The sequence below is a fragment of the Chaetura pelagica genome, unplaced genomic scaffold, assembly GCF_000747805.2.
Source record: "Chaetura pelagica isolate M959 unplaced genomic scaffold, ChaPel_1.0 scaffold221, whole genome shotgun sequence".
In the NCBI taxonomy this organism is placed as follows: domain Eukaryota; kingdom Metazoa; phylum Chordata; class Aves; order Apodiformes; family Apodidae; genus Chaetura; species Chaetura pelagica.
Genome location: NW_009952533.1, coordinates 10,528,352 through 10,541,901, shown reverse-complemented (window position 1 = coordinate 10,541,901; position 13,550 = coordinate 10,528,352). Strand labels below are relative to the sequence as shown.

At 36.8% G+C, this 13,550-nt stretch overlaps 1 protein-coding gene across 1 annotated transcript in view; it reads right to left on the bottom strand.

Annotated features, from left to right (window-relative positions):
• The window catches only part of DCLK2 (doublecortin-like kinase 2), a 66,074-nt gene that overhangs the window by 13,276 nt on the left and 39,248 nt on the right, over nt 1-13,550 (bottom strand). Inside the window, exons 7-11 of the mRNA XM_010009005.1 lie at nt 11,246-11,318; nt 9,722-9,830; nt 5,575-5,632; nt 1,913-2,032; nt 38-184 (exon numbers count right to left, since the gene is read on the bottom strand). Of these exons, the coding sequence (XP_010007307.1) occupies nt 38-184; nt 1,913-2,032; nt 5,575-5,632; nt 9,722-9,830; nt 11,246-11,318 (507 nt within the window). The remainder of the gene's footprint in view (nt 1-37; nt 185-1,912; nt 2,033-5,574; nt 5,633-9,721; nt 9,831-11,245; nt 11,319-13,550) is intronic.

Sequence of the window (13,550 nt, the reverse complement as noted above, 5' to 3'; positions counted from 1 at the left end):
AAGTAAGGGAAAATATTAGAAGATAAATGGGACATACCAGGAGATTTTCTGGTTTGATGTCTCTGTGCACAATGTTGAGACCATGAAGGTATTTGAGGGCACTGGCTAGATTGTAGACCATTGCACTCCCATCTCGCTCTGTGTATTTTGTAGAAGAAGTGATAGCATCAAATAGATCTCCTCCCTAAAGGAACAGAAAGGTAATAGATCACTACTGAAAAATACTTAAGACTGTAATCTTTCACAAAAAAAGCTTGGTAAAATCTTCCTTCAGAAAAGGCATGCTAAAACACCTGTTAAACAGTAAAAAAAAACACACTATTTTGCAGAAAGACAATCTTGTCACTGACATACTAGATGGCTTGAGTCATGAACAGCAGATTTTCAGCTACAATCCAGGCTTCTGATGTCTGAGGTTGGGCAAATTACAGGTCTCTTCTGTCTTGATGTCATTCTATTGATCTTCCTATCTTTGATCACTCATTTGTATTACCTACAGGTACAGGCACACATTTTCCTTTTTTTTCATCTTATCAATATAATAGCTTTGCATAGAAAAAAACAGCCCTGATTCTGAGTGAAGTCTAATATAAATTAGTCCAATAATAAAAAGCCTAATGTAACAAATATTCAGCAACTGCAACAAAGTGCAGATTGGAATTTGCATAGATATTGCAGTAATATCAAATAAAAAAGCTGAAGAGGACAAATACACAAGTGTGACATTTTCTAATCTAAGTGATTCCATGATAGACCAAAGTGCAGAACCTACAGATTATTTCTGAATGTCCCATTTGTGCAGTCTCTGATTATGGATGCCCTATTCCTCTTGGAATACATAACATGTAAGCAAGCTACTGATGCAGCATTCCCACTCATTGTGAGAAATTTTATGTGGGTGTCTCTATGATTGTTACCCTGGCTACATCTGTAGGAGTGATCTATCTGAGCTGTGGGTGGCATTCCACACATTTCAATACATGTGGAAGAGAAGCAGCAAGTCAGGAAATACAAGCCAAGATGGTGGTGCATTAAAATATATTAAAAAAATACTGTTGTAAACCCAAAAAAGCCTCTACTATATAAAAATAACTTCTAGAAAGGAAGAGAAATGGGTAGGCTGAAGAAATTACAAATTTATTAATTCAACAACTAGACACTTTCCTTAGAGGTTTCTCAAGCTGGCAGCCATTGAAAAGGACTCTTGTATCTAACAATATTTCGGATAGAAATAGGAAGTGATGGTAATTATATACTTGTATCTGACATGCTATCAAGCTGATATGCTGTGTTGCTTTGTATGGACAGAGCACAGACAAGAGAGTGCATGACTAAAACTTGATGCAACTTGTATATTTGGTTCACAAGATGACAGTGAAATGAAGATTTTTGTTTTCTCTGTATGTGTATGAAACTATTTTCTGGTGAATTGGAAATGAGTGAATGGTATAAGCAAAACAGGTTGAGACTTTTTTAAATTTTAATTTTGCTGGCTCATAATTGCTTGAGTTTAAACTATTAATTATATCCATTGTCCACTAAGATAAGTTCATTAAAGAGAGTTTTTTTCTGTAAAGCAAATTAGTAAAGATATTAGTGAAATAAATGCAGACGTTCTTTCAGTAAAAGAGTATCAGTACTACTGTCACATATTGTAAAAACCACTATCCACTTCCCTCTAGACTGTGCACATTGCAAGATCACCTCAAATCTGTGTGAGTAGTTTAATTACAACTGAAGAGACATAAATTCCATTCATAAAATGGTTTGACATGAGCATTTGAGTAATCAAAAATGCAGGTTACCACTGAAATCTGATTATGTCTCCCAAGATCTTAATTAAGATACTTCTTAGATTTCACACCAACACGGAGAATTTTAAGGGGAAAAAAAAAAGTCTCCTTAATGTTACCTTGACCAGTTCCATCACCAGATAGAGTTCTGTTGGGGTATCCATTTCTTCTATAAGCATAATGATATTTGGATGCTTCACTTGACGTAGAATAGACACTTCATTTTCAATCAGGTGTTCCTGTTCAGAAAAGAGGATGAAAGTTTATCTGAATAGACTTGAAATTGCCAAGTCACTTTTCCTTTGCTCAGCCAATCACTTGATCAATAACCATACTTTTGGCTGTTTAATTAATACAGTAGAGGGTTATTGTCAGATGCTGGATTTTAACTTGTATTTAGACCAACCATACTTTATCATTGACCAAATATTGGTTATGTGTGTGTGAAATATGGTATTTTAAATTAAATTGGGTCAATGATATCTTTGAAAAAAGATCCCAGAACATGGCAGCAATTCAGGAAGTGCAGATTATACTCTTATGTCAGTATTATGAGGTGAAATTCAGGTCAGAACCCTCCGGTCACTGAGCTGGATCACTATAACCTGCCACCCCCATCAACATTTCACATGCTTTTGATCCTCTCCAGCCTTCTCCTCTCATTTAGCATAAGTTACTCACAGACAGATTACCTAGGATTTATTTTCAATGACTTAATTTTTAAAAGAAGTTCTGGATTATATACAGGAAAAATAATATAATTGCTTTGGTTATGGATTTCAGATAATTCTATAATGTATGTTCAGATATACAATGTGCAAAATATGTGACAGCTCAGTTAAGTTGTAGCTTCAACAACTTAATAGCACACAGATTGAGTTTAATTTCCCCTTCCCTATACTTCTGAAAAAGTAATGGGCTTCAGGAACAAATTAGTTTCAGAATTTTTTGTTTTCTAGAACATTTTGGCACTTGGTTAACATCAGAGAACAAAGAAAATTACAAGCCCCTTCCCTGTGCAGAATTATTAGTTTTTTTCCTTTAGAAATATTGTAATACAGATATTGCATTAAGGTTCACTGCAAAATAAGTAACAGTGCTTGTATAAGACACTTGTTTCCTTACACTTTGGCAAATAAGTCATGTCACTGGACTTGAAAATAATTCATGTTTAATGCACTAACTAGTAACATGCACTTCATGCATTTGTGAGCAGAGCACTACAAGTAGATGTGATCCACTGTGCACAGGCAGTGATTGAAGATCTAATGCTACTTCATCTTCTATTTCCAGGGTTATTTATAGATTCCTTGTATTTTGCCACAGCTTTATGTGGCTATTAACTCAGAAACCACATGCCATGTGTGCATCTCATTTTGTGAGAGTATGGTGCAGCATATAGGGGCTAAACAGTCACACCTTTGAAATTCAGTTTGAAAAAAGCATCAATTGTCATTCTGTACAAACATTTGCCTGTTCCAAGCAAAGTGCTCTGGAGAAGAAAACAACAAACATGAAGCAGTTTTGTTAAACACAGTGCCGAACCTCATCAACAAACAGAAGTGAACAGCCACAGCACACTAGGCCCTATGGATGGAAGCCTGTAAATTTAAAACTAGCATTAAGAGTCTGAACAAAAAACAGAAGCTTATTACAGCTTTTTCTACCTAAAGAACAGATAACACATTTAATTATGGCTAAGTCAAAATAACTTTACCTTGTGCTTTCTTTGTTTCACTTGACTGAATTGTTAATTATTTCAATACAAGTCAGGCACAAGTAACTTGTATTTAAAATAAACTGTTTTTTTAAAGGCTCTAAAATGTTGTTGAGCTGCTCTTTGAGTGTCTGTCATGAAAATTCTGACTAATATGTCATTAGTTATTTTAAACCACCCTACTGTTTTCACTCGACTTCGTTTTGTAAAAAAATAGTTCTGAAACTTGTTACAATATTCCCCTATATAGTGCAATTTAGATATCAGTTTACATGAATATGTTTTGTTTACCGAGAAATTATTGTATCATTAACACTTAAGCTGCTTTCAAAAAATACATCAGTCAATTGGATTCCGGTTCCAAGACATTCAAGAAAAACTGCTGGAGAGCAGTGAGCCACATACAGGTCATGCATATTTGGGCCAGATAGGTGTTTTTAAGGCAGGGCTAACATTGACATGTGAAATGGAGTGAGAAGGAGTAAGCTGTAGCAAATTTAATTTTTTGCTTTGTTGAAATTCCTACTGGACCATTCTGTCACTGCCCTAACAGGAGTAAACATCTTCCTAACAACAGTCCTCTGCTCAAACATACACATACATCTGTATGTAACTCCACACACAGGTTCTCTCAAAACAGACAAGTAAGCATCCATGGGGTTGATGTTTTAAATTTGTTTGTTTTAGAGCACTGAGAATGATAAGTAGAAAATATGTCTAAGATCTACTGTATAAAATTGATTGTCTATCTCTAGACCATCCCAATGCCTAAGCAGCTGACTCAGACAAGTAAGAAAAACCATCTAAAGTTGCAAGCTGTACACATGACCCAGAGGTTTTCTTTTGCAGTGAAACACACTGGGTTGCCCTTCCCACAGAAGAAGAAATGACAACAATTTAATCTCAAAAAGGCAACTCTAGCACTTTTTCTTGTTGTTATACATTTTTAAGATCCCCTTAAATAAACCTGAGGCAGGAACACTTACCTCTCTTACACACAATTTAAAACCTGCATAGATGAAACATTTCTATTTGCAGATGTCTACTTTAAGCAGGTCATCACAGCAGGTAATGCCTTAGTGCACAGTAATATACAGCTCCTTACGATTCAAAGAATGTCATACAGATTTGCCACATCTTCCTACAAGGTTACATTCCACCTTTGGAGCCCCGAATTACACTTCATGTAACTGACAAAAAGGGTACGTTTGATTCAAAACCTTGGCTTGGTTGCGTAATAATTTCAATGCAATAATTTACATAAAAATTAAGGTGCATCAAAACATCTTTTCAGCCTTACTTCAGAATTCTCTATTTCCTACTCTCAGAGAGCCTTTAATCCAGAATTTGATTGCTAATTAATACTGTGCCCTCAGTGTTCTGTTAGCTAACACTAAACTATGATCCATTTGATTCATAAATTCCTTCAGAGCATTTTGTTTTCCAAGTATTGCAAAGCAGTGAATATAGATGTATTGTATTTATTGTTATCTATTCAAACATGTAGTCTACATGATGTAACACTGCTGAAGTGACAATATAGGACTATTTTTTTGAGCTGGAATTAAAAGAAAGTTTAAGGAACTCTTTTGTTAAAGAGATTTTGTTATACAGGATTGTGAAACTACATAAATGGAAATCAATATTTGTGAGAATTTATTTCCAATTCTATGTTCTCCATATAAAAGGGGCATGTACAACCATAGAAAGATTAAGATAAGATAGAGGGAGTGATGGGAATGATATAAATACACACAGAGCTATAAATTTCCTACCCGTATTTTAAAGATCAAAATCTTTCTAATATAGTTTGGACACATATTAGCATTTTCTTTGTTAGTTCAAGGAAATAGATGACAACGTGTTTATATTTTACTCTGTAATCCAGTAGACTAAGACTCACTATGTTTTAATATTTGCTTCTTGGATATATTATAATCCAGGCAAGCAGATATCCTGAAAATAGACAGAGCACTCAAACACACCCACCACTGATGACAAATAAGCAGCTGCTAGTGCTGTTTCTGCTATTTTTTGTTTTACATGCAAATTGTTGTACACTACCTTTCCACAGCATTTAGCCTTGTCTATGATCTTCAGTGCAAACTCCTTTCCTGTGGATCTGGCAAGGAAAACATGAGAAACGTTAATTAGAAATTGGTCAACAAACTCTGACATTATCTGTAAGAAAATACATAATTGTAACAGAATGCCTTGGATGTTGCTGACAGGATATTCACAAAAGGCACTTGATTTTGTGGGTTTTTTGTTGTTGTTTGTGTTGTTTTGTTTTGTTTTATTCCTCAGCAGCATTTGTGCCTGCTGTTTCCCTGACTACCACAACCTAGCTCACTTTGTGTATTAATCCCAGGCTCCAGCTGCAATTCATTCTTCTTTGACCTGGCACAACTCCCCATCACTTCTACAACGCAACCTAAAAAATTTTTCTTGAGCCTTCCACTTCCTTTTGTTCAACTGGCAGGCTTTATAGATAAAATCATACACATGTATGTGTTAGTGAGCAGAATGAAGACTGATAATACCAGTGGAAAAATTCAATAGGATTCAGCAGAGCTAAAACCCAATAGTTCATTACAGACTAGTTTAAAACCCCTCAGAATTTATTAGGCACTAATTCTGACCTTTTATATTTCATTTTTTCTTTATGTTTTTAAGTACTCTATGAAATTCTATAGCAGTCATCTAAACAACCATGAAGAGGGTGGTTATGTACAAAGGATTACTGTTTTCAGTGAATACTCTCACAGAAAGGAGCTGATGTTTGCCTTTTATCCCTTTAAGCAATAAAATTCTCCATTTCTCCAGAAAGGGAAAAAATGAGAGGAAAAAATCCAACATAAATTATGTTTTTTTCTTCTTCTTTACTAAAAAGACATTACTACTTATATTAATGATTAATTAAAAACCAAAAGAAAATCCCATTAAGACCCTGTTGTTTCTTTTTTCTGTTGTGTCAGTACCTACAGGCTCCTTTGTGCATAAGAACACCACTAGCATGTGGTTACAAACCCAAGTCAGGAATGCTTTTTAACTTCCAGGTTAGTTTTCACTATATTTTTGGCATTAGATATAACTACTCAAAATCATTACCTTACAAAAAAAGAAACTAAATGAATGTTTTGCATTTGATTTATCCATTATTGAAAAAAATGCAGTAGAGTACTTGCTCTCAAAGTGCAGCTGTATCTGAGAGGTTGTCATAGTTACAACCTTATCTGGTCTTTAGATAGAAGTGTTATCTAAATGGTATCTGTGAAATGCCATCCTCTTATATTATCGACCTGTGGTAAAATCTGCTATGAATACAGCGTGTAATTCAGAATCACAATTTATGCATTATACTACATGAAGTGCATTATCTGAAAGCCTGCAAACAACTGATCAACAAAACCCCCTTTTTAAACCTTTGGCACTTACGCTGTGTAGAAAGGGGAAAAAAAAAAGCCAATTTATCAACGAATTTCAAACCCCTCTTGCAAATGTCATTTACTCCAGTACCTAAGAAAAAAACGTGGCTATCATCCACATAATTTGTGTGCTAATACCACTGCCTATCACCAGCATAGTCTGACAAGTTTCTGGTATTCTTCTCTCTAGCTGTCAGTGTCCATCTGTTGACTCATGTCATTGTATACAGAAATATAGGCATCCTTTACAAAGAGACTATCTTATTCTTTTTGTAGAACAGCTAGTATAATAGGATCCTGGCTCCAAAGCTAAGACTTGTAAACATAACACTATTAGAAATTAAGTGTAATTTTTAATAGGAATTAAAAGACAAGCCTTCATAGTTGGTGCTTCCTCTCTCACTGTTATCAGCAACTATTTTTTATATTTATTTTATATAAAATTCATTGAATGCTTCACTAAATAAAAAGATTGGAAAACATACAAAACTAGATGCTGAAGTTTGATTTTGCATTTATTGTTTTTAATAATTGGAAGGTTGTTTTTCTAGTGCAGTCCCCTCATTCCAATAAGTACAGATAATGTTTTGAAACCTGAGTAACTTAGCAGCCCTTGTCCCATTTTCAGTGGAACTTGAGTGATTTCCAAAATGCACAGCCTGAAAAAAATAAAATATTTTATCTTAGGCTTTTAACCTACTCTCTTTTATGAATGTTGCTCGCTTTAGAGACAATAAAGGATGTGTGGCCAGTTTCAGGGCATATGGGAAAGCACTGCAAAGCATCATTCATTTGGTGCCCGTGCCAAAACTTTTTGGTTTTGAAACCATGGGAGAGCCTTTGCGAAAGACATGGTGTGCTGGTGCCTGATGGGATCCACCTGTCCTAATGCAGGAAAAAACATCTTTGGGCATAAGCTGACAGGGGCTGATTGAGACACCTTTAAACTAGAATGAATGAGGGAGGAGGATACCAACAGGACTGCAGTAGGTAAGCCAAGGGTTGGCACAGCTTTGCCCGAGGGTGGCAATGCTAGTAGGAACACTTAATAGCACGCCCTTAATAACATGCCTGAAATAACATGCTTTAACTTTTGGTCAGCCCTGAAGTGGTCAGCCAGTTGGACTAGAAAGATGGTCATTGTAGGTCCCTTCCAACTGAAATATTCTGTTCAGCTTCACTCAAGCCGCTAATGTGTAGCTTCTTGCAAAATGAAATGGGCAGAAATCCAGTTGCAAATCAGCTGGCTATATTGCCTTCTCGCTGTTTTTCTAACAGATCTGCAGTGTTTAAAGAAGCAGGGACATGATTACACACTGACCAAGTAATGCTTGACAGGAACCAGAATTGGTTGATAGAAACTGTTCAAAAAGAGAAAGTAAAAAATCAAGCGCTTGGAGTCGAGATGTTAGCACTGACCAGAAGCATTATCTTACACCTGCACATGCAACACAAACTTTTTTTTTAGCAGTAATTGTAGCATATTTAGATCACATTTAGTAATTTTTTTTTCTTTATCAGCACTGTACTCAGCTGTTATTTCTAGAAACTGCCACCTCAAAATTTATTCCTAACTCTATAAACCTTGCATGCTTGTACATCACTATCTCAAAACAGCATTAAAAATAATTGTCAGTTGTTGCTATAAACCCGAAGCGTCTATTAGACATTGTGTTACATACCAACTGCCAGTATTATTCTCAGTAATGGACAGAAATAATCCAGATACAGTATAAAGAAACAACTCTCTTGAGAAAAAGCTACAATGGCTGCAGAAAATTATGGACAGTAAGATCCATTCACCGGTGTTTTAGTAAAGGAGGCCCCAGGTTCAGCCTCAGTACCCAACCCCTCTGGCCCTATCTACACATCTACAATCTGCTAGGAGTGAGATGTTTTCACTCATATCTCTCTTATGATTTAAATAAAACCAGCAGATGAGGCTCAAATAATAAAAACTGTTTCTGTAACTTTTGTAGTTTTAACAGACATTTGCTGAATTTTCCCAGGATTTGCATACAAGTTGGAGATTTCTCATAATATTTAAGAAGCTGACATAACTCTCAGATTGATGAAGACAGCAGAAGGTGGTTTTAAAAAATACACTGAGAAAGTGACAGTCAAATCATCTGTTATGTTTGCACTAGCAGCAACGTGTGACAAAAAGCTTGTAGAGGAAGAGCAGTAACACAAGACAGGTCTGTAAAGGTATCCTGTCCACCCAAGGGAATATTTCAGTCTGAAATACTGAAGGGCTGATTTGAAGCTGGTGGTTACTCACTGTGCTACTTCACAGAAGAAGCAAGCACAGGGGAGTCAGTAGCACAGGCCAATAGCCACCAGCTGCATGCCTTGAAGAATACTTAGTACAAGATACTGTAAAAAATCATTAAGCAGCAGGCAGTAGGGCTACTACAGCAGCAGAAATGCTGAGGCAAAGGGGCATCTCTCAAAGACTGTTCATACAATTCTGTGCCATCCAGAATAACTTGTTGTGTGAGGGGATCTCTTGAAGATCTATGGAGCCTTAAGAGCCTCCATTAGAAGTTGATACCTCCTTTAGTTTTTGGGATAAAAAGCCATGTTCCTCTGCTGCTCTCATATCCCTTTGTTGGAATAATACATAGGAAGCTCTGCATATTTTGCCTAGTTCTTCTGAAGTGGTGGCATATCTCTGCAACTGCTCTTTGCTTTCATCTCCTTAAATTTTCTGTGAAGTTATGCTAACGCACAGGGCTTTATCCTGTAAAATAAACAGCAGTACTAAACAGTTTTCTGCTCACCGTTCTACGCACTCCTTTACAACAGCAAAGTTGCCATCACCAATAACCTTTCCAATTTTGTACTTCTCAAGAATGGTAGATGACCCTGAGCACTTGTTTCCATTCACACCTGCAAAAAAGCAATAACGCAAGCTGAAGAGAAGTGTCAGCAGGATGTAATATATTCCCAATGGGCTCCACAGATCCAGAACGGTCACAAATGCAAAATTAAACTTAAAAGCAAGCTATTTTCTTCAAAGCTTATTCCCTTGTTTTTATCTCATACATAAGAAAGAACAAGATAAAACTAATTAGAGATGCTTGATCTTTCAACACACAAATAAAAAAATTAAATACTACTATGTTTTTATGTGGACATATTCTAAAAGAAATGAATGCAGTTAGAAGGTCTTGGGCTAAATGTTTTTTGAACTCAAAACATTTTTTTAAGTATCTTTTTGCACACCCAAAGCAAAAATGCAAATAAGATTAATCTACAATGCATGATAAAGAACCAAATTTTTATCTGTTGAATTTCTTCAAGTTCCCTTAGCTGCTGCTGAAACATCCAAAAGGCATATACATTTGCTAGCTTTTGCTGGTTTTGTCTGGGATACAGTTAATTTTCTTCATGGTAGCTAGTATGGGGCTATATTTTTGAATTTGTGCTGTGTTGACAGCACAGGGATGTTTTCATTACTGCTGAGCAGAGCTCACACAGAGTCAGGGCCTATTCTGGTTTTCACCCCACCAGCAAGTAGGCTGGGAGTGCACAAGTTGTGAGGGGACACAGCTGGGACAGCTGACCCTAACTGACCAAAGGGATATTCTTCACCATATAATGTCATGGTCAGCATACAAAGCTGGGAAGTCAGCTGGGGGACAGTGATGGCTGCTTGGGGATGGGCTGGGCATCAGTCAGTGGGTGGTGAGCAATTGCATAATTTTATTTTACTTTTTCACTTTTTCTCTTACTTTTCTGTCCTATTAAACTGTGTTTACCTCCGCCCATGAGCTTTACCTTTTTTCCCGATTCTCTCCCCTGTCCCACTGGGGAAGGGAGAATGAGTGAATGGCTGTGTGGAGCTAAGCTGCCTGCTAGGTTAAACCACAAAATAGGTTATTTCAGTATTTTTAAATCTAAAAATTGACTCTACAATTCAATTTAAAAATAAAATAACACTGCTTTAAAGAGATAATGAATGAAAGACTAAGTTTAGCTAAGGTTCTACCTGAAGCAGTGTGTTGTTTTGAGAGGTCTCCACTTTCAATCCAGCCCCAAAAATACTTCTGGTGATACACTGCAGGGCATGTTCAAAATCACTCATATTCCTAGTAGTCACTATTGAAGTGCAGGGTCCATTAATATGCTACCACTTCATGCAGAAAATGTGATAACAATTTTTCCAAGGTAAGGCTGTCAACCAGGTATCAAGCATCCCAGAACAAAACAAAATATGTTTGGAGCCATCAGAAACCATCTAAAAGTACTAAACCAGCTGTCACTTATCAGAAAACGTTTGCAAGCAATTATTAGTGTCCTACCTTCGGGACTCTGGCAACGGAGTGATTCAGGTACACCATTCACATTGGAAGAAGATCCACCATGTGGAGAAATCTATGGATGTACACAAAAACAGTATTTGTGACAGTAAAGTAGCCAGACAATAAACAGCAAGGTTGAAAAAAACACACCCTAACAACTCTTACAGAGGGTCAGCTTACATTTCTACTCCCATATTTGTTTTATTCTTGCTTTCACACAGTCCATCATCATTACGAAACATTGTAACTTGCACCAATTTAAGATTCAGCCCTGATACTCCTATTTAGGTAAGTAGATAAACGAATTCCCTCCAGCTGCACCAAGTTCCATCTCAAGACTATGCAACCAGTGTGTGTGGAAGCAGCATTCCCTCCTCATTCTGCACAAGATCATTACAATACACTTTGTACATTTCCATGTAAGCCAGAGAGGGCCATCTCCAGACAACATTTCAGTGGCCGCTGCAGCAAGCACATGCTCTCGTGCTGTATTCTAACACATCTGTTCATAGCTGAGGTCTCCCTACCTGAACTCTGGCAAAATATGCTATTTTTAGATTAGCACTGGAGCACACTAGGAAGGTAATGTAGAAATGATTGCATGGCCCTACTAGTTTTCATTTAAAGAACACAATTTTGGCATAGGTGGCAGGGTACATCTACACTAATTGGATCTGCTTGGTAACCTAGTAGTCTATATTTTAGGCTATTGTGGGTGTGAAGATTCATGACATCTCCAAGCATTTTGAGTTAGATGTCTGCTATGCATCCAGACATAGATTCAGTTTCAGTACATGTGACACTGTATAAAAAATAAAAATACTGACATGATTTTGAAAGATGAAGGCTGAAGAAAACTACTTTTGCTGTACTAACAATTTAATTGGTACTCAGTCATCACAATTCTTAAGTCACCCTGCCATGCTGTCCAGGGACATAACCCAAAATCAATGTTGATTTTAAAAAAGGGTGGAAGCATAGGAATGAATGCCAAACAGTTACATTTACTGGATGTGTTCTGTGTGCCACTGTTTTATAAGCCCTCCAATTACAGTTAAATATTGGGATGCCCTATGAAATTAAAAGATACTTTGGATCATTCCCCCTCCTCTACATAATATTTCTTGCTGTTCTGTGAAGTTTCATACCTTGTTTTCTTCATGGGCTATTATAGTAGTTCTCACAACTCACCACATAATGGATTAAAATGCTTCTCTGCCTTAAGCTCAGTGTCTGTTGAAATGGCTTTGCATGACACCAGGAATGCAAAGGCAGCATTTTCTGTTTTAGCTGACATTGTCTGGTTACACTGCTGAATATTTTAAATCATTAACACTATTGTCAATGAAAGAACTAGACTGACAGATAGGGATATTGTCTACAGGCTCATGAAATGCTAATGAATGCTTAAGTTTCTAGTAGCAGCTGAGCTGCCAAATCAGCTAAGGGTACAGTAACTAGAAGCTGTAAAACTTAATTTTGCAGAGCCTCTAAAACAATGATGTTTACTAGCATCAGGCATGGAAGGAACATAAAATAGCAACCAGTCAGCTACCACCCTGCTCCTTGCTGTAACTTTAAACCAGGCTATGTTAATGCTACGGTCTTTCTGAGTTATCTCTTCGTTTAACATGGATTAGGAACAAGGACGTTGGGTTAAACGACATTTGTGCAAAATCATGAGTCAGTGTCTTAACCAGTCTGTCGCCTTTTCTTCAAGCATGAAGTAGAGATAACAGATCACTGCAAAGTATTAGTCATCAGCTAAAAATATTAGTAATCTATTTTGGGTTTTCAGTGAGTGTGACAGAACATGGGAATATTTAGCTCTCATTTCCAACTTCCTACATCCTTGTAATCAGGTCAGAACATGACTGGGCACATTTTTTCTTCCCACAGTATTCAGAAGAAGGAATAAAAGAGCAGTAGGAAAAAAAAAAAAAAAGCTAAAAGGAATACAATACAGGAAAAAAATATCTAATGCTGCTGTTGTGGCTGAGGTGCTAGATCAGAATCTGAAATGGCAGGATTAACTGTAGCTCTGCCACTAACTTGCCTCACGGCCTAGGCATGAGGCTGAACTCACTCTACGACAGACACTGCGTGTAATTTGTGTGTTGTAGGTCTGTGTGTCAGTTTCTTAGCAGCAAAATCAGTCTAGTCTTACCCTAATGTGTCAGAGTGCAGTAGAAATAAATTCCTGAGATGTCTGTGAGGTGTTCTTTTAGCCAGAAAAGGTGGGGAGGAGGTAGAAATTGCCAATATATGACATAGAAAAAAAGTTATTTTTATTATTATAGGGATT